This window comes from Rhinolophus ferrumequinum, chromosome 8 (assembly GCF_004115265.2).
Source record: "Rhinolophus ferrumequinum isolate MPI-CBG mRhiFer1 chromosome 8, mRhiFer1_v1.p, whole genome shotgun sequence".
Lineage (NCBI taxonomy): Eukaryota > Metazoa > Chordata > Mammalia > Chiroptera > Rhinolophidae > Rhinolophus > Rhinolophus ferrumequinum.
The window spans coordinates 6,882,541-6,904,293 of record NC_046291.1 but is presented as its reverse complement, the minus strand read 5'-3'; the positions used below and the strand labels follow the sequence as shown (position 1 = coordinate 6,904,293).

The window sequence follows — 21,753 nt, the reverse complement described above, 5'->3', positions numbered from 1 at the left end:
CTGTGTTTGTAATAAGAAAAATTGGAGACAATTTAAATTTCTTTTTGTCTTAACTCCTAAAAGCAGAGTGTCCTGCACGCCTCCCAGAACCATCTGCCCAAAGGACCAAATAACTGGTTGCTAATTGGCTTCCTCCCAGGCTGTTAGATCCCCAGCACTTCGAAGCTGTGTTTGTACAAAGGTTCAGAGGGATCCTGTGCTTCAGAGAAGGTCCTTCCACAGAATCAGAAGATGAAAGCATGAGCCTGAGTTGGGACCCTTCCTCCCCAGCTGCAGCTGAAATCAGAGTCAGGCCAAGGGGAGGAGACATGGGACCCCAAAGGCACCTGCTATCTCCATCAATAGGGAATGTGCAAAATAAATGATGGGACACGTACACTAAGGAATGCTGTATGTGCATATGAAAGGTGGAGGCTGATGCACACATCCTGACCTGGAAAGGCATCCAGGCAAGATATGTTGCCAAGAGAAACCTGTAAGGAGCATAGCAACAGGGAGGGCTGGATCCCCAGGCATGTCAGTTACAGGGTGAGGTTTTATGCACAAAAATTATTGTAGAACATATGTCAAACAGGCAACAGTGGTCATTTCTAGAGAGCTGGATTACAAGGAACTTTTAGTTTCTAAGAAATATATTTCTGTGTTGTTTGTATTTTCAGCAATCAGTATTTATTGCTTTTGTAATCATAAAGCAAAACAAGAAAAAAAATCAACTAAGGAGTTAAAGAAAAAGACCTGGGGAAATCCGCTGAAATAGCTATTGATCAACTAAGGGAAGAGTAGATAAGAAACTAGAAGGAAGTTCCAACCACAGGACTGGAAACAGACCAAGGGCAGAGCATGCTCAGACAGGGGAGGGGACGGATATTGGCATCGGGACAAGTGTTGGGTGGTGGTGGGCCTTTCAGCAAGGAAGGAGGGACACAGGAGTGATGTGGGACAGGCCTGATCACGGTAGAAGGCAAGGTCGGTTCTCCGGCTGTGTCTGCAACTACACTCATACACTCTGACAGTTTCCTAAATCTCTGTCTGCCTGCGGGTGTTCTTCAGCACCACAGTGTCTTCAGTGTGTTCTGGCTTAGGCCAAAAGTGCCACCCCAGGAGCACCCTTCTACTGAAGGATGGGAGTGGGTGGATTAGCGTCCCATGTGGTAGGTAGCTTCCAAGACGGCCCTTAGAAGCGAGCCACCTTGGAAGTACATCCCCCAGGCCCAGTCAAACCTTCAGATGATTCCAGCCTCATGAGAGACCCTGAGCCAGAACACTGAGCCAGAACCACTCACTCAGCTCCTGGATTCCTGACCCTCAAAAACGGTGTGATATAATAAATGTTTACTATTTTAGCTGCTAGGTTTCAGAGTAATTTGATATGCAGCAATTGCTAACTAAAAGTCTCATATACTAGGGCAGACAGGTGGCTGTTGGTTAGAGGGCGAGCTCTGGGCAACAGGGCTGCCAGTTCGATTCCCATATGGGCCAGTGAGCTGCACCCTCCGTAACTAGAATGAACTCGATGAACTGGTGCTGAGCTCCCAGGTGGCCAGATGGCTCAGTTGGTTGGAGCACGGGCTCTCAACCACAAAGTTGTTGGTTCGAATCCCATAAGGGATGGTGGGCTGCGCCCCCTGCAACTAAGATTGAACACGGCTCGAGCTGTGTTCACGGCTTGAACACGGCTCAGCTTGAGCTGAGCTGCAGCTGAGCTCCCAGATGGCTCAGTTAGTTGGAGGGGGGGTCTCAACCACAAGGTTGCCAGTTCAACTCCCGCAAGGGATGGTGGGCTGCGCCCCCTGCAACTAACAACGGCAACTGGACCTGGAGCTGAGCTGTGCCCTCCACAACTAAGACTGAAAGGACAACAACTTGACTTGGATGGAGCTGATGAGTCCTGGGAAAAACACACCACTGTTCCCCAGTAAAAGGAAGTCCTAGAAATACACACTGTACCCCGATAAAGTCCTGTTCCTCTTCCCCAATAAAATCTTTAAAAAATGTTTAAAAAAATAAAAGTCTCATATACCCCTGGGAGGGATGCAAAATGGTGCACTTCTGCGTATATACCCAAGAGAAATGAAAATGTATGTTCACACAAAAACTTGTACACAAATGTTTATAGCAGCATTATTCATGATAGCCAAAAGGTAGAAATGACCCAAATGTCCATCAAAGGACAAATGAAGAAACAAAATGTGGTCTATACATACAGTGGAATATTATTTGGCCATAAAAAGAAATGAAGTACAGATACCTACTATAGCTTGAAAAGTGAAAGAAGTCAATCATGTAGTAGTATACGATTCCATTCATATGAAATATTCAGGATAGGCCAATCTAGAGACAGAAAACACGTATGCATTGTTCTACACCATTTTATATAGGGGACTTGAGCATCCGAGGATTTTGGTATCCACAGTACTTTCTGGGACCAATTCCCGGTAGATACCAAAAGACAAATGTAGTTAAGTTTTGGGGGAGTCAAAAATTATACATGGATTTTCAACTGCATGGGGGATCAGCATCCCTGACCCCTGCGTTGTTCACAGGTCACCTGTGAATTTGTGGTTGCTGAGATTGAGGCGGGTGGTAGTGGATAGGAGTGATAGCGAAAGGGTATGGGATTTCTTTTTGAGGTAAAGAAAGTCTTCTAAAATTGACTATGGCAATGTTGCACATATCTATGAATATATAAAACCACTGAGTTGTACACTCTTAGTGGGGGAGTTGTATGGTATGATAATTCTATCTTAATAAAACTGTTTTTAAAAACAGGTAACTAATACACCACAGCTTCCTGGCCCCTTGGTGGCAATTCTGAGGCATGTTCCCACACAGTCTCTCAGAAGGCTCCAGTAGGACTGAACCCATTTCCCAAGGCTATAACTTGCCCATTAATACGTACTTAATTTTCTTTCCTCTCTTCTTTGTCTCACTTTTCTACCCCACGCTTTCTGGGATCACATCTCGAATAAACTACTGCACCCAATTCTTGTCTCAAGGTTTGCTTTTGAAGGAAGCCACATTAAAGCAATCATATTCTTTGGGTTGGGGGTCAAGAGCCCCTGGCATGAGGCCGAGTCTGAGCCCCATCCACAAGGAACCCACCTGGGGAGACTGTGCCCATTGGCCAACTGTCCAGGGTGAAAGCTTGAACCAAACAAAGTAAAGCATACCGCAGAGCTGGTATCAGTCTGCCCAGCATGCCTGGCGGTTTGCACACACGCACTTCAGGACTCAGAACTGAGATGGGGACCGTTGAACAACACAGACGTGTCACTGCCCTTTACCCCAGAGTCAGGCTGTGTGGGACGTGTTCATTTCCCTTTTGCTTATTTTGCCTGTCCTTGCGGTTGAGTTTCATCTGACCACACAAACCACCAAGACAGGGAAGCAGGAGGTTATGGAGGGCAGAGTTCAGCAGACTCTGTGGGAAGGGTCAGACCCTTTGACTGTGAACTTGAAGTATTTGATTAAGGGAAGACAAAGATTACACAGGCAAGACTTGCAATTTAGTGAACCAGGAAAACCCCTTGAGAACCCTCAGGGAAGGGGACCAGCTCAGAGAGGCATCTCCTGGCCAGGGAAGCCCAGCTTGCTTTGGCCACGAACCTCACTTACTGGGCTATAGGCTGAGAGTCAGAGGGGAGAGGTTTGGGCTTGACCTGGCTTCTCACACCAGCCTCCAGGCCCTGATTGGGAAATGGGTGCCCAGAACTTTATTCTTTCACATTGCAGGCCTAGCTCAGCCTCAGTCAAATGCCTTCATCTTCAAGCAAAGGATCGTTGGTGGAGGTTAACGTCCCCAACACTCACACGTAGGGTTGCCTGGAAAAACAAAAGAGCCCAGGTTGGCTCAAATATTTCATGAATTGGTCCTAGAATAAGAACTTTTATTTTATTGTTTTATATATTTTACTGTGATCGTTAGTTTTACATGTCAGCTTGGCTATGCTATAATACCCAGTTACTTATTTAAATATTAATCTAAATGTCGCCATGAAGATATTTTACACATGTGTTTAACATCTACAAGGAATTGACTTTATTACCTTCATGATGTGGGTGGGCCTCATCCAATCAGTTGAAACTTCAAGAAGAGCAAAACCTGAGTTCTTTCTAGAGCAGAACTTTTGCCTCAAGATGGCAGCGTCAACTCCTACCTGAGAGTCCAGCTTGCAAGCCTGCCCTATAGATTTCAGACTTGCCAGCCCCCACAATCACATAAGCCAATTCCTTAACATAAAAAATAGAGAGAGAGCTCCTATTGGTTCTGTTTTTCTGGAGAGCCCTGACTGATGCCTCTACCCTCAGTAGAAGGCAGGCCTGAGAGGTGCTGAGTGGTGGCATATCAAAGACATAGAGTCCACCATTTGGGGGCATCAGCATCCCCCCTGGAGGAGACAGCCCGCAAGGTCACAGAGAAGCATGTGGGAGGCTTGCTGAAACTTGCCATAGTGTGCTGCACTCATAAAATACATCCTGCTGTTGGTTTAACCAAAATGGCCACAGAACCTAAAATAACCCCTATAAAGCTATCCCAAGACAATGATACAAACAGAAAATTGCAGAAACAACTCAAAGGACTCACGAAGTGCAGTTCCCACAGCCAGCTCCCACATAAATCAGATCAGGTCATGCCACTGTCCTGCTGAAAATCCTCCCAAGGCACTTGAAATAATCCTAAATTTAACTCAGCCTGCAGCCCAGCCTTGCCCACTTTCCTGAGCTCCACCAGACCACTCTGCCACCTCGGGGCCTTTGCACATGCTGTTTGGTTTGCTGGGACTCGCTTTCCCTGGCTCTTTGCTTGGTACCTTCTCGTCCTTAAGGACTCTGAGATAGTCCCCTGACCACACATTCTGACATGCTCCCACCCCCCAAAGCCTTCTATTAAATCTTGTATTTATGTTGTTCATGGAACTTATCATAGTCTAAAATTGTCTTGTTTGCTTGTTTATTGTTGGCCTCCCCTCTCTGGTCTGGAAGTTCCAGAAGAATTGAGAAATCAAATAGAGATCAAGATTTAGAGGACATGTGTGAGGGGAAAGCCATGTGGGGAGGACTATGGAAGATCACGGGATCATAAGTCTCGCTCCACAGGAACGGCTCCCATAGAACAGAACGAAATGAATGAGGACATAGAGGGATGGGCACTGTTAACAAGTAGGGTGACATGACCTGGCTAAAATCTAGATTGGACAAAGTCTATACCATCACCCTCATGCTCTGTCACCCTGGTTTTGCCCTCCTCTGTGATTCTCCCTACCCCAACCCCCCCACCCCACAGTGACCCGGCTCCAAACCCAGTTCCTGCATGGCTTCACCGGGCCCTCGGTCGCCATCTTGGCAGGTCCTAGACTTCCCAGCCGGCAGGGCCTTCATTGTCTCCAGGGAACACATCCCATCAGGGACCACCAGCAGACATCCAAGCCTCCATGCAGCAGGAGTTCAGGAGCCTAAGAGACCACCTGGCTTCAGCACAGGGAGCAAAGAGGTCACCTCGCCTGCTGTATTTCCAAGATGCTCCACTGGGGGCGCAAGTGGCTTGCCCGGAAACTTCCTCGAAGAGACAGGCGTTGGGGGCTTTCCACCTGACCCTGACCGGGTGCTCCTTCCTCCCCATGACCTGGGACCTTTTCCCTAAATCTTCAAACCCCAGAACTTTCTCCTTCTAGTGTAGAAACCCCTCTGACTTGAGGCCTTCCCCTCTCTCACCTTCCTCCTCCCCCTTCTGACCCCAGATTCTCCAACACTCACACTGCTCCCCAGCTGTGGACCAGGGACCCCCCCCCCATTCACCGTAACCGAGGGGACGCATACCCTCTCACTGATCACCCTGTAGTTGTCCTGCACCTGGCGATTGTGGCAGTAGAAGGGGGTCCCCTGAAGCTGGGAGGGACAGGGGTAGTGTCTCCAAGGGCTCTCACCTGTGTCCGGCAGGTAGTCACTGAAGCAGGCAGGAGAGGGGGCAGGGCACAGGAACATTCTGGCCTCACAGGAGGAGGGCGTGAAGCCCTCTAGTGGAGGAGCCCTGTTGTCAGTCTAGAGTGTCCATCAGAGTCACCTAATTGCTGATTGCAACCCCCCGAGATTCCGAGCCAGCAGGGCTGAGGCGAGGCCGGAGAACGTGTATCTCTAACAAGTCCCCAGGTGAGGCGAAAGCTGCCGGTGAGGACCACTGGTGCAGAAGTTCGGCTCCCACGTTTCGGGCGTCGGGTAACCTGGGTTCCAATGGCAAATCTGCCCCCTGCTGGCAAGTGGCCTCTTCGACCAAAGAAATAGCTTCTTCAGCCTAAATTTCTTCTCTGTTAGAGAGATAAATGATATATTTACCTCCTGAGGTTGTTGTAAGGATTAAGTTGAGACAATTTGGGTAGATTATTTAGCACAGTTCCTGGCACATAGTAAGCCTGGGGAAAGTTTTTTCCCATTGCTTGAGGTGTGGGAATTTGGCTGGAAGGAAGCTGCTGTTTGGGGAGTGAAGGGAGGGGGGTGTTGTTTTTTGTATAAGGCTGAAAGAATTATTTGACTTTTAAAAACATGTACCTGTGCAACCTTGGTTAAAATTAAAATGTAGTTTAAAAAATTGCTTAAGCTTTAATATCATTGAAAAAGAGAAATCAAAGGCACTTTAATAGTGTAAACAGCACTTTAATAGTGTAAGCATTCGTAGCCAGTTGTATTACTCCTCCCAGTTCATTCTCCCTTCCTGAAAGGGGATTATACAACCCCACCTACTGCTGTGCAACTTGCAGTGCCTCCTAGGGAAGAACTGTTTGCCTAGCCCCACTGACTTTGGCCTTGACTCGGTGACTGCCTGTGCCAGTGGCATGTATGCAGATGTGATCTGTGGCACATCCAGCAGAAACTTTAAGAGATATTGCTATTTCCACCTGCTCACTTGCTCTTGACTTCTGCCACAAACTGATGTGTCTCAGGTGAGGGCTGTTCCTTCAGCTTGTATTCTAGAATGAAGAATTATACCCACAGCTGACCCACAGTCAAAAGGAGCCAAGCCACAACCAAACTGTGAAGGAAGTGTCAGACGGGCAAGAAATAAGCCTTTATGGTTGTGAGCTACTGAGATGTTGGGATATGTTGTTACTGCAACTATACCTAGTGAAAAGGGCAGCCTACAACAGACAACTGGCCAAATAAAGTATGGTGTGTCTACATCATAGGAGTGCAGCTACCAAATCAAACATATTTTAAATTATATTAAATTTAAATGTATACAGCTATTAAAATTATATTTAAGGATATAGGAAATTGCTCAAAATATCATTTTTAATAAGTGAACAAAGGCAAAGTTTAAAACTGGAAGTACAGTGGGACCCCAGTTTTGCAAATAAAAATATATCTTATACATCTTGGCTGAGGTAAGTTGGGTGGTAACTTTACCTAGAAAAAAAAGAATTGGAGAAAGAAAAAGACACCAAAATGTTAACAGTGCTTATCTCAAAGTGGAGGCATTAGGGAAGGTGGTTATTCTCCTTTATTCTTATCTATACTTTCCAATTTGTCTACTATAATAACTAGAAAAATAGTTATACTGTACACGTATGTTTAAAAGAATCAACAGCTGATGGTCGTGTGGAGGGCAGGGAGCCCTGGGAAGGCAGCAGGGTCCAGGGTCCCAGTAGGTCCTGGTGGGGCACAGAGGCAGGAGTGGAGGTGCCTCTCCTGGTCTCCTTATACCCAGGCACACGCCTAAATCTAGCAGCTGTTGTGGTCCTGTGAGAATATGTGTGACTTAAAAAATATATATATATTAATTGGCTCCAAATATGAAAATAAAAATGTGATTCCTGGATTAATGAATGTAAATAATAAAAGTTAATAATTGTTTAAATGTCTAAAAATTGTAACCTCATGTCAAAAAGTCAAATTCAGTGACTGCTGAATAAGTACAAGTTGCCATTTGGGGTGATGAAAAAGTTCTGGAACTAAATAGTGGCGGTGTTCATACTACATTGTGAATGTACTTAATGCCACTGAATTGTACACTTGAAAATGGTTAAAATGGTAAGTTTTATGTTATGTGTATTTGACCTTAAAAAAAAACCCCTCAACTGCAATGCAAGTCAACTCTTACATAATTATAGGAAACTCACATTTGATGAGGGATTTGGGTGACTGTCAGTGTATTTAATATGGTGTAAATGGGACCCCAAAATAAAATTGCCCCAGAAGGGGCAGTGGTGTTTAATGCTCCATGTTCTCCTGTCACTGGGCACTTTGTGGAGTAACAGTGAATGTGTAGTTTTCGGGGTGAAGGTGGGGTTGAAGTGTGAAGCACGAACCTCCTCTTCTTCACCCTGTCGAGTGGGATCTGGGTCTAAGCCCCAGACACTGAGAGGGCTCTGCTGCCTGCATAGCCAGGAGCCTGAAGCAAGCATGGCTCCCTCCTGCAGTGCCACAGAAGCAGCACTGAGGGGCAGCAGAGAGCCAGGTCCGGCTGGGAGGGCACCTGGCAGTTGTCCCCACAGCCACTGCTCCCCCTCCCCCATTCCCCCACCTCTAACTATCACTACCATCAAGACAGTCGCTTCAGCTTGATTTTCAGAAGATGGTGTCATTTCTCAAAAGGAAATTGCTTTGCAAGTAAAATTTAAGTGTTTCACCAGCTCCTTCCGGTGGAATATTTGAGAATAGACAAGTCAGGTCAGTTTTTGCATGTTTAACACATTCTGTCATTTAAAACATGTTTTCAATTTCTCTGTAGCCAGTCCATGGCTAATTTCAGGGACTGACCTAATAAAGTTCACCTCCTATTTTTGTGGGGTATCAGTTTAAGATTTTTTTCATCTGATATGCATCAGGCTGATGTCTTTAAGAGGATAGAAAATTTTAATAGCAAGACTGGTGGCAAAGACTGCTTCTCCATTGAACTGAGGTTAACTCTGGTATAGACAGGAGCACCTCGAGAAAACTATTCCGTATAAGGCAGTGATAGTCACAGGTCTCTTCTGTGATGCTTTAACTACTATTTCACAAAACATCTCAAAACTTGAGTAGTTTAACACATTATTATTATTATTATTATTATTATTATTATTATTATTAATTTGAGCTGGGTTCAGCTGGGTGGTTCTTCCGATAGTGAACGAGGCTGCAGTCAGCAGGTAGATGGGCTGGGGGCTGGATGGTCCAGGTCTCAGATGGCCCCACACACATACGGTATCTGCTTTTTGGCTGGGGCGGTGAGGGTATTTGGGCCACATTAATCTCATTGTTCAGCAGGCCAGACTTTTTCACTTGGCAGCTGGGTTCCAAAAGGAGCAAGAGAAGCCATGTCCCAGTACACAAATACTTTTTAAGCTTCTGCTTGTGTCATATTTCCTACTGTCCCCTTGACCAAAACAAGTCATATAGCAGAGCCCTAATTCAGAGGGTAGAGAAAATAGAATCTATCTTTTAACAGGAGAAGATTTAAAAACTATCTACCACATGCTCTTTCTCCTCTCTTGCCACTACCAAGAACATCCTTACACAGGCAGGGATGCATGGCGGTCCCCACCCCCTACCCGATACCTCTGTGATCAAGTGCAAGGCAATTAAATCTTCATTTCCCCAGGTGTGTCTAGAGGAAAACCAATCCCATGAAGTAAGGTGTTATGGACTGAATTGTGTCCCCCAAATTCATATGTTGGAGGTCCCCCCGATGTGACTGTATTTAGAGATAAGGCCTTTGAGGAGGTAATTAAGTTAAATGAGGTCATAATCCTAGGACCCTCATCCAATAGGACCCATATCCTTATAAAAAGAGAAAGAGAGACCAGAGTGTGCGATGTCACCCTCATATATGCACACAGAAGTAGACATGTGAGGACACTGCCAGAAGGCGGCTGTCTGCAAGAGAAGTCTCACTAGAACTCAACCCTGCTGCCACCTTGATCTGGGACTTCAAGCTTCCAGAACTGTAGAAAATAAATGTCTGTTGTTTAAGCCCCTCAGTCTGTGGTATTGTGTTATGGCAGCCCGAGATAACTAAAAGGGTTCCTTAGTTAAATAAGTTTGGAAAATGCATGTTCAGTACTGATCCTCCCCCCCTTGGAAATTCATAAAGCTCTATAGACTATTAAAGGCTCTGAGCAGTTCAGCAAAGAAACCTAGTTTAACACAGTGTTTCCCAATTATCCGAGCATAAGATCCTATTCCCCTATGATCACTATGGTAAGCTGTACTGGTTTCTAGGCCTGTTGTAACAATCACAAAACTTGATGGCCCTATTCTTTCATAGTTGTGGAGACCAGACATCAGAAATTAAGGTGTTGGCAAGATCGGTTCCTTCTGGAGCTCTGAGGAAGAACATTCTAGGCCTCTTTCCTGGCTTCTGGTGCTTGGCAGCAGCTCTTGATATTCCTTGGCTTGTACATGCATCTTCACTCCCACCTCTGCCTCCGTCTTCACATGGTATCCCTTCTGTGTCTCCTTCCCCTTTCTCTCAAAAGAATCCTGTCGTAGGATTTAGGGCCCACCCTAAATCCAGGATGATCTCATCTGGAAATCCTTAACATAATTACATCTGCAAAATCCCTTATTCCAAAAATGTGACATTCTAAGGTTACGTGTGGGGCCAGCCCAGTGGCTCAGGTGCTTGGAGCGCAGTGCTCCTAACGCCGAGGTTGCGTATTCGATTCCCACATGGGCCAGTGAGCCGCGCCCTCTACAGCTAAGATTGTGAATAACAGCTCTCCCTGGAGCTGGGCTGCCTTGAGCAGCCATAGGTTGGCATGACTGCAGCGGGCTGCTGTGCTGCCGTGGGCTACTGAGCGGCCAACAGCTGGTGGCTAGCATGAGCAGCCATGGGCTGCTGTGAGTGGCCAACCGACTGCCTCAGCCGGGGGTGAGCGCAAGGCTCATAATACCAGCGTGGGCCAGGAAGCTGTGACCTACACAACTAGACTGAGAAACAATGGCTTGAACCAGAGTGGGGGGCTTGAACCGGAGGGGGTCGGGGGGAGGCGGAAGAAGGGGGAAAAAAAAAGGTTACAGGTAGACATGTCTTTTGGGGACCACAACTGAATCCACTACAGAAGCCAAGGACACCCAAGATGTCTGGCTGAGTGTGGACACAGAGCAGGAGTAAGTGGGACCCCTCCAGGGGATAGGCAGAAGAGCACTGTCTCTCTCTCCTTGACAGTGCTGGATCCCCAAATCCTCATTTCTGAAACTCCTTGCTGACCATCCCCCACAAACACATTCCTGTTTTGGGCAGATCAAGACTTACTGTTCTCTTTACAAAACCTGATTGGATTTTCTGACCCTGTTCTTTTCTGCTTTTTCCTGGATGACAGGCCTGTCTTTCTGGAAAGCATTGCAAAAATTGATGCTCATCCATTGTAGCAATGTGGCAGGCGGGCTCTTATAGGGCTGTGCTTCTAGAGGCTTCCTTCCCAAACCCTCCCAACGCTCTGCTTCCTGCCTTTCTCCTGCCCACAAGGCTCCATCACTCTCTCAGCCTCCGGGAGAAAGTGAGTCCTCCTCCTTCCAGGGCCAGGGTGTGTTCCCACTGCTTGGCACCTCTTGTTGCCCTGGTATCTTCCACCTGGATTGCATCTCTGCCCACCCAACCCTCCACCTGTCCACAACTCTGTTTGCCTACAAGCTATGGGGCAGGTGAGTTTCAGAGATCTGCAGGTCTCTGGAATGCAAATAACCAGAGATGGCTCAGATCTTAGAGGTGGGGCTCAGGGAGTCTGCAACGGCGTTTGTCCGGGGAAGGGCCCATATCTTTCATTGCTTCTCCACATTCTTCCTTCCTGACTTAAAGAGGCCAAAACCCACTAGTTCAGAGCTAAAGCTCAGTGAGTAACTCTCCTTTACAGCAGTAAACTGGAGGTAGAAGAACCCCTCTTCCCACTCCTTCTGTTGAGGGGCCATTGTGGGGGGAGAGAAGGGGCAGCTGTGAGTTCTCTGAGAGACACAGACCAGCCAAACAGATCCACCATCCACAGGATGCCCCAGGGATGCGACAAAGCTGCACCATGCAGAGTCACAGCCCCCCCACTGCCACCCAGTAGATGACTAGTAGATTGCTGGGACTGGAAGAGAGGTGGGGAAACCGAGGGCAAAACTCTGTGACCCCCACCCGTGGTTTGGCTTCTGGCTGGCCCTGTAAGTCTTGCTAACATCCTAGACCTTGGGAACCTGCACACTTTTGGGAATGTGCATTTATGACAACAGATTGATGCCTTATCTCTCATACTGGATGATAAATTTTTTGCAAGCAGACACCTACCTTTAATTTCTTTGGGATCCGATTTGAGGGCCTAATCCTATGCTCAGGAGCATTGTATTAGTCTGCCATAACAAAAGTACCACCGACTGGGGCTCTTAAACAACAGAAATATTTTCTCACAGTTCCGGAGGCAGAAGTCAGACATCGAGGTATTGGCATGGTTCCTTCCTTCTGAGGGCTGTGAAGGAAGGAGCTGTTCCCCGCCTCTCTCCTTGGTTTATAGATGGCCATCTTAACTTATGTGTGTCTGTGTCCAAACTGCCTCGTCTTAAAAGGACGCCCGTCATATTGGATTAGGGCGCATACTAATGAAGTCATTCTAACTAAATTACCTTTTCAAAGGCTCAATCTCCAAATACAGTCACATTCTGAGGTACTGGGGGTTAGGACTTCAACATATGAATTTTGAGGGGACACAATTCAGACACCCAGGAGTAATATGAGAAGGATAAATGGAGGGACACCCAGGCAGAGGGATCATGATTTGACTTCCGGTCTCTCAAAGCTGGTCTGCACCAGAGACTCCCTCAGAGCCCCCTCAGGCCACTGCACAGCCACCAACCAGGTCTCTGAGGGGCCTGGGGTGTCCCACCCCTCCTCCCTGTGCCCTCAGGCCTCATTGGCCTTGAGTCCTTTCATCGCAGCTGGCAGGCCAAACCTAAGGGTGGGGAGAGGCCAGGGTGGACCCTGTAGATGGGGGTTGTCCTAAGGGCTGGGGCAGTCTGAGGGGGTGTGTATGTGATGTGGGGAGGGCTGAAGTACCCCTTTGTTTTGGAGATGGAGATAAGAGAGATGTCTCTCAATTCAATTGCCCTCCCACTGTGGAGTGGGTGTTTGGGTGGCCCCAGGAATTCTATTTGCATGCAGGGCCCTGGGATGTCAGGAAGAAGGAATTTATTTAACTTGCAAATTTGTTCTAATTTAAAGTAATATTTATTCATTGTTGAAAGGGCAAATGAACAGAAGCTTGAAAGAAAATACTTGCCCACGACTCACCATAACTAGAAGTTTCTGACACTGGCTACTCATTTGTTTCTTAATGGTACTGAGTGCTTTTAACTATTAGGATCTTCTCTCTTTTTTTTTTTCTCCCCTTCTTCCTCCTCCCCCACCCCACTCTGGTTTAAGCCGTTGTTTCTCAGTCTAGTTGTGTAGGACACAGCTTCCTGGCCCATGCTCGTATTATAAGCCTTGCGTTCCCCCGGCTGAGCCAGTCCATCGCCGGTTGTCTGTGTGCTGCTCACAGCAGCTCTCCATGGCTGCCGGCCGCTCATGCTGGCTGCCGGCCACTGTTGGCGGCACACGACAGCCCACGGCAGCCCACGGCTGCCCAGCTTCAGGGAGAGCCGTTGTTCACAATCTTAGCTGTAGAGGGCGCAGCTCACTGGCCCATGTGAGAATCGAACCAGCGACCTTCGTGTTAGGAGCATGGCACTCCAACCACTTGAGCCACCGGGACACCCGAGCCGAGGGTCTTCTCTTAATACAAGTAATAAGTGTTACTGTAGAAAAATTAGAAAATGCAGTTTGCCAAAAGATAATTTAAAGTCATAATCCCTCTACCTAAAGGGTTTTTTTTAATCTTATATTTCTTTGACTACTAATGCATATGAACATTTTCCCATGTTTATTATTTAGATTTCTTTGGCAAAGGGTCTGTTCTCATCCTTTGCATATTGTGTTATTGGTTATCTCATGGTGTCTGATCAATCTGTTTTGGATCTTTATATACTAATAGATATTAACCCTTAGTGGTATTTGTAGCAAATTGTTTTTTTCCCAGTTTGTGGTTTGCTCTTAAATATTACCGACGAAAAAACATCCAGCCTAAGAGAAAGCTTATAAATGAGTTTATTTGAGCCAAACTTACGGCAATTTCCAGGAAGCAAAATCTCAAAGGATTGAGAAAATGCTCCACAAAATGGCGGTTTGCAGCTTATTTCATATGTAAATCAAAGAAGGAGGGTTATGTGAAATCCACTGGTGGTAGAATAAGGGGGTGGGAGAAACCAAAGGGGGGAAATCTCTGGGATTGGATAAAAGTAAATTGGAGAGACAGGTACTTATTTTACACAGTTGGGTGCAGGATAGTTACTGATAGTTTGCTTTTTACTGCACATAGAGATGGTAATCAGAGGACAAGAATAATAATGAGGGATTCTGTAGTTTCCTGCTCTGGTCTGAAAAAAGGGATTGCTGACATTCCTTGGGCATGTTATCCTAGATGCAAAGAGATAATAGACAGTCTTACTTAAGGTAAAGATTGACCTCTGTCAAGGAAGCTACAGGCCAAGGATGTGACTTCCCGCCATGGCCCACCTTAGGAATTTTTATGTTCACATCACCCTGTGTGGTTATTTTCAGTCTCCTGAGCTTGTCAGGTTTAACCTGTGGCCCCTTTTCCATCCACAATATTTTAGAGTGTTTGTTTGACCTCTGTCTATTTTTTGCCTTCTGAATTTCTTTACTGGCTTTTATGTTTAGAAAGGACTTCTTACAGAAATCAGATATTTTCTTTTAGTTTGCTTTTGATCTCTCTCTTTCCTCTCTCTCTCTCTCTCTCTCTCTCTCTCTCTCTCTCTCTCTCTCTCTGCATTTACCATTTTAAAGTCTGAAATTGAAACTGAGGAACTAACCCTGTGTCTTTCCAAGTACTTAACCAACTGTCCCAGAACCATTTTGTAACTCAGCTCTCCACTGTCCCTGTCTCTGTGTCCCCAAGGGCAGTCTCTGTTAAGACAGGGGGATTGTAATGGTGGCACTAAATCGTCTATTTTGAGATTTGGATCTCTGGTATAATTTGATTTAACAAGTGTAACTTAGCTTGGAACTTTTTGAAAGCTTTCTTTTCTTTCTTTGCCTCTTAATGATTCTTGCTTCCTATACTTTTACTGTGCAGACCAGTTTCAATGTTTCTGTGTACTTCGGCCTATGCTGGCCCTGTGACTTGGGAGAGATTTTGCTTCTGTGTGGGATCCACTCCTGGCTCCAACTTAAATCTACACAACATATGCAAAGGTTGTGATAACCAGCTTAACTTCACTTTCCCCCACCCCAATGTCCAAAGCCAAACTCAATAGAAAACTCCACTACAGGCTGAAGCAACTTACATAGTGGTTACAAAATTATAAAGTCTGAGACGTGTGAATGGAAAAGGGGCTACACATTAAACCTGACGAGCTCAGGAGACTGAAAATAACCACACAGGATGGCATGAACATAAAAGTTTCTAACTAAGGTGGGCCATGGCAGGAAGTCACATCCTTGGCCTGTAGCTTCCTTGACAAAGGTCAATCTTTACCTTAAGTGAGCCTATCTGTTGTCTTTTTGCATCAAGATAACATACTTTTGGAATGTCAGAGTAATCCCTTTTTCTGGACCCCCCAGGGGTGGCACAACCCACCACAACAGAGCAGGAAACTACAAAATCCCTCATTGTTATCTTGTTCCCCAAATACCATCACTAGGTGCTGTAAAATGCTATTAACTACTTTGTACCCACCAATGTAAAAGAAGTGTGTGTCTCTCCGTTTTACTTTTTATCCAACCCCAGAGATTTCCTCACTTTGGTTTCTCCCACCCTCTTAATCTACAACCAATGAATTTCATATAACCCTCCTCCTTTGATTCTAATGTATAAAATAAGTTGCAAACCCATCATTTTCTGGAGCATTTTCTCAATCCGTTGAAACTTTGCTTCCCGCCAGTTGTCGTCAGTTTGGCTCAAATAAACTCTTATAAGCTTTCTCTTTGGCTGGATGTTTTTTCATCAACAGCCCAAACAAAGACTCGAGGCAGTAGTTTGTGGTAGTTTCCAGAAGACTCTGCCCAGCCAACCCTCCTCTTACTTTAATAAATCTTCCTTCTGTACTTCTACCTGACTCGTGAATGCTTTCACAACCCACGAGCAAGCAGCCATAACAGTCTCTGCTCCAAGCCAACCTCCAGGAGACAGACACACCACACACACACACACACACCCACCACCACCACCACCCCTGGCCTGCAGTTCCTTGGCCACCAGCACTCACACAAAAGCACTAGCAAACAAGCTGTGACTTCTGATGTTGTGGAGAAGATGAGGGGTGTACCGTGGAGACCTCAGTGCAAACAACTTAAAAATTCCCTCTAGATATTTCTGTCCTTCCTGAGCCTCACCTCCTGCACCCCAAGGAGGCCTGACCTTCCTCCCCTCTAGTGCAGCTGCCTTGCTGCTCACTGCCAACACCAGCAGGCATTTCCCAGAACCTTCAAAATCCTCGCCCCCTCTCCCACAGAACAATTGGGCTGTAGTAGGCTCCTGGCCCAAACCCAGCTCTTTCCAAACAAAGGACCTCGGGCTAACGGCATCCACTCCTTAGAAAGTAGCAGCTGTCCTTTGTCATTTAAGAATGCCTTCTGGGTCTCGGGGCAGCCGGTTAGCTCAGTTGGTTAGAGCACAGTGCTCTTAACAAGATTGTCGGTTCTATCCCCACATGGGCCACTGTGAGCTGTGCCCTCCACAACCAGATTGAAACAACTACTTGACTTGGAGCTGATGGGTGCTGGAGAAACACACTTAAATAAATAAAAGGTTTTTTAAAAAAAAGAATGAATGCCTTTTGGGTCTCAGCCCCCATCTCATGGGGCTTATTAATCCATTTCCTACAAACAAACCCAGGGTATGTTCTCAGTGGAGTTCCCATTCTATCTGCTAATGGAGCCTGAGTTGCTCCATCTCCTTAAGCGTCTTGAACATTCAGGAAGTGGGAGTTCTGGGAAGATGGAGAATCTGGAGACCCCCTTAGAGTGATGATATTCAGAAAGACTGCCCTGGGAGCCCAGAACTGGGATGGAGAGCCCCGAGGAGCAGCCAGCCAAAGACTCGGGCCCGCAGGCCCACCCAAGGTGGTCTCTCTAGCAGGCAGGACCCATGTGCACCACCCTTCTTGAGGTGGATAGGGTCATGGAGGACATGTGGACAGGGCCACAGAGTTCCAGAAGGCTCCAAGCCCACACTCCCAGGAGCAGCCGTGGGAGGCTGGAGAATGGCCAGATCCCATTGGCCACCCCATGGTGGCAGCATCAGGGACTCAGGAGACAGGAGGTCGGTTCACCCCAAATGTGATCGCACAGGTCTGTGGAAGTTCAGACCTGCTCTAAAGGGATGCTGGTTCCACAATGTCCGTTCCCACAGTCGTACAGTGGTTGGGGTTGTGGGCTTATGGGCCCGAAAGCTTGGCTCTCATCCCGGCTCTTACCCCGCTGGTTGAACCATACTTTCCTCATCTGTAAAATAATAATAACAGTACTTACCACAGGGCAGTGTTGGGACGATTAAATAGCACAGTGTCTGAGCATGTTTAGAATGAAGACTCAATAACTGGGTGGGGGGTCAGCCTTGGATCCTCACTGTTAGATGCTCTAGTAGCTTCTTGGGGCTGCCGTAACAAACTACCATAGACTGGGTTCTGTACAACAACTGAAAGTTATTCTCTCACAGTTGTGGAGTCCCAGAGTCCAAAATCAAGGTATCAGCAGTGCCATGCTCTCCATGACGGCTCTGGGGGGGGCGGATCTTGCCTTACCTCTTCCAGCTTCCAGTCGTTCCAGGCTTTCCTTGACGTGCATCCTCAGTCTGCACATGACTGTCTTCTGAGTCTGTGTCTTCTCCCTTCTCCTTTTCCCTCAGTGTGTCATTTGTACCTGTGGGATTTTAATTTATGAAGGCAACTGAGTGGATGACACGGAGAGGTCAATGCCGTGGAACGAATTTATTACTTAGATTTCCCAAGAGAAGGGGCATGCGCCACCATACAGAGCCACGTTGTAAATTTCAGCGTGGCTGGTGGACAAAAGACAGGAGCGAGGAGAAGGCCTAGGCCAGAGCCTTCATTGGAGTTTCCAGGGGAAAGGCAAGACAGGCAGAGTAAACAGCCTAGGATTGGTTAGTTTGAATAATACTATGGACTTCAAGCTATAGCGGTGGTCTCTCATTGCCCGGTACCTGGCCCTGGGATGACTTAGTTGCAGGGGCAATATTGGCTTGGTGAGAGATAAGAAGGTGGGTGGGGGGTCAGCCTTGGATCAGCCCGTCTGCACAGGAAATGAGAGTTCCGGGCAAGCTGACTTGCAGGTGAGAGATAAATACTTTTGGCTCTGTGATTCATGAATGCCAAATAGACACACAGAATCAAGGAAAACAGAGTTAAAACACTCCTCTCTTATAGAGACACCAGTCACTGGATTTAGGACCCACCCTAATTCCAGATGATCCCAAGACCCTTAAATTATTTAACGTGCAAAGTCCAGTCACCTTTACAGAATCCAGGGGTTAGGAGATGGACATATCTTTTGGGGGGCCACAATGCAACCCACTACAGATGCCAAGGTTGGCTTATAGTTCTCTGTTCCCATTGTAGCTTCTGGGGGGAAACAACAATGTTTGCTTTTTCGGATGAGGAGCCCTGTGGTCCACAGTCTGTGGTGGCACAGGTGCACTTTGATGAAGGCTTTGCTCTACTTTCCTGCGACCCAACGGCTCCGCCATCCTCTGTGTGGGGCTTTTTCTCAGGCCAGGTGCCCTCATGGTCACAAGAGGCCCAATATGATTGTGTACAGGAACAGAGGTGGACCACATCTTCTTCGGTCTCCTGATTAGCAAGGAAACCTCCCAGAGGCCCTAGAAGACCTCACCTCGTTCTCATGGCTTCATGGCCAGCATTGCATGAAGACCTGGGCGTGATCCAGTTGCTTCTCGAGGAAATGGCTTAGAACATCATGACCCACCCCCAGAGCTGGACTGGGGTCTGACCCCATCTTGCTATGCACCCTCATTGCTATGGGTGCTCCAACTCAGTGATTCACATCACCCACACACTAGTGCAGCAGAGGGTCTAGGAATAACCCACCTCAAAGGCAAAAGGCACTGGGAGGGACCCCCAGATTCCCCAGAGAGTCTAGCAAAAGACCATTGCCCTAGAACATACTCACTGGTGTGGGCAACGCTAATATTCACTCACTGGGGCAATTACAGGACTATTTACTCCTGGGGCAGAGGATGGATTTCTAGTCTGGGAAATGACCTGGGAGTCAGCATGCACAGATGTCCGCTCCAAGGGCATCTTGGGCTTACTTGGTGGAGAGGCCCTTGAAAGGGCAAACCATCCATAAGCCCCTGAGAGCAGGCAGCCTGTCTAAACCAGAAGACTCATCATCATCGTTACCATCACGCTGTCTAACACTCCCCAGGATTCTGTACTTCCTCTCTGCCCTCCCTGCCCAGCTGAGCACAAAGATGGAGACTGTTTATCCTATATCACGAGGGTTAACCTCTGTCTTTGTCCATTGGGGCTGCAGGTTCCGTGCCTGGTGAAGACCTACTTCCTGGGTCAAAGACAGTGGTCTTCTAGCTGCAACCTCACAATAGAAGAGGGGGAGAGGGAGCTCTGTATGGTCCCTTTTATAAGAGCACTAATCCAGTTCATGAGGCCTCCACCCTCATGATCTAATCACCTCCCAAAGGCCCCACCTCCAAATACTATTACATTAGCAATTAGCTTTCAACATATGAATTTGGAGGGGACACAAACATTCAGTGTATAGCACCCCACAACCAAAGACGGTCAGGGCTAGGAGCTGCCCAGGCCCTTAGCCTTCACTTATTCCTCCTACTCACCACTGCTGGAAACTGACTTTCTGCTGAAAGACTGTCCCAACCAGGGTCTGAATCCCTGGTGTGGACAGGGACGTGCTGGGAGTGGTCCCTTATAGGATTTATTATACATCACGTCCTCTTTCATCTCATCCTCTTTCATCAGTCATAGCCATTATGAATCCTTAGGACAGCTGCACCTATATACACACCTACATCCTTTTCCAAGATGTTTACATTTCTCTCCTTATGCACTTGCAAAGTCAGCTACAAATGATCCTGTGGACTCAGCCCACTAGGGCAACCATTCTGGAAGCTCAGGTGCCTGTGACATCGCCAGCTGCCAACAGCCCCCTGTGACCTCACCACCTGGACAACTCGGCCCAGCAGGGGCATGGCCACTCCCTCAACCAGCAGAAGTAACAGAGGGCCTAGATGACCACCGTGCCCTCAGGAAATGCCAGCGTCTCCAGCATCCCCACACATGATGACAACAGGTCTTCAGACAGCCCAACAGGAGGATCCCAAAATCAGGTCCCCCTCCTTGCAGTGCCTGATGGTGCTGCAGTGTCAGCTGAACGGCAGGATGTAAATCAGGCCTCCATCAAGCCAGCCACTTCCGAGGCCATATCAGTGTCTGGGGACAAGGACAAGCATGAAGATGATGCAGAGCACAGCCAGGAGCCCAAGGAGACCAAAGCCCATCTTGCCCACCCAGCCCCAGATGCCCTGCAAACATCCAAGAGCCTCCAGAACCCAGTGTGGGACAGGCCAGTGCAAGATTCAAGGATGACTCAGAGTCTTCAGACTTTCCAACATGACTCACTGGTTAAGGAGGAGATACCACAAGCGGTAGGTGCCCTGGACAGGGAGCAAACATTAGTTCCATTGACCCCAAGTGCTGAGGTACAGTCTCCCCAAAATGTGCCCACTGTGAGCACTGCAGATGCCAACAGCCAGCTTGACACTCCGGCCACAGGCATCACTGAAGCTGTTGAAAAGAAACCTGAAAGTCCGGAGGCCTTGCATCCTGACAGTGAAGCTTTGCCATCAGCTGAGTCCCAGGTAGTGACTGAGGGGGATTTGGTGGACCACTCAGGAGACCTGCAGGCTCAGCCAGTCCCTCCCTCCCAGGGAGCAGTGCTCCCCACTCACCTAGAGCCCCACGGTGGCCCCGAGGAGGACACCGCTGGACCAGAGCCTGTACATGGCCAGAGAGGAGAACAACTACATGCACTCTGTGACCAGCTTACTAAACTGGGGCGAGGGGTCCATCAGCTCCCTGGCAGACATCCTGATGTGGTCTGAGGCCACCATGGGCGTGGCCTCGGGTTTGCTGGCCTTTGGCCATAGCTCCGTGTCAGAACTGCTACACAGCCGGGGCCCCAGGCTGCACTCTGTCTCCAGTATTCTGGGGAATGTCAGGTTGGCCTTCTCCTCCGGACTGGCTGCAGGCACTGACTTGGCCCTGCGCTCCGTCACCCACATGCTAGAGAGGATGGAGCAGAGGACTGTAGAGGGCATCCACTCAGCCATGCGCTACCTCACCAGCCACCTCACCTCACACCATACTGGCTGTGACTGTGACTAGACCCTGTGCAGGGAGCCCCAAAGGACTGGCTTAGTAACCTCCCGAGGCCCTGAGACCTTCACGCCCTGCCCCCTTGCCCACCCCTGCCCTGGACAGCTCTCCCTAGACCAGGCAATAAATCACCAGCAATATTTATTTTCTAAGCGCCGGCCTTATCCCCTGTCCGTGCAGTGGGCACAGGGTGGAGGAACAGGAGCAGATTAGGGTGTTCTGGAAACAGAAAGGTGTCCTCTGAAGGCTTCCCAGGTGGTACCATTCAGGGGCTGGGGCCAAGCATGTAAAGAGTAG

At 47.8% G+C, this 21,753-nt stretch overlaps 1 protein-coding gene across 1 annotated transcript; it reads left to right on the top strand.

The window, feature by feature from the left end:
- Nucleotides 1–20,309: 20,309 nt before the first annotated feature.
- Nucleotides 20,310–21,465, top strand: TEX44 (testis expressed 44). The gene is given in 2 exon segments (XM_033112291.1): nucleotides 20,310–21,040; nucleotides 21,042–21,465. Coding segments are annotated over 2 exon segments (1,155 nt in total).
- The last annotated feature ends 288 nt before the right edge of the window (nucleotides 21,466–21,753 follow it).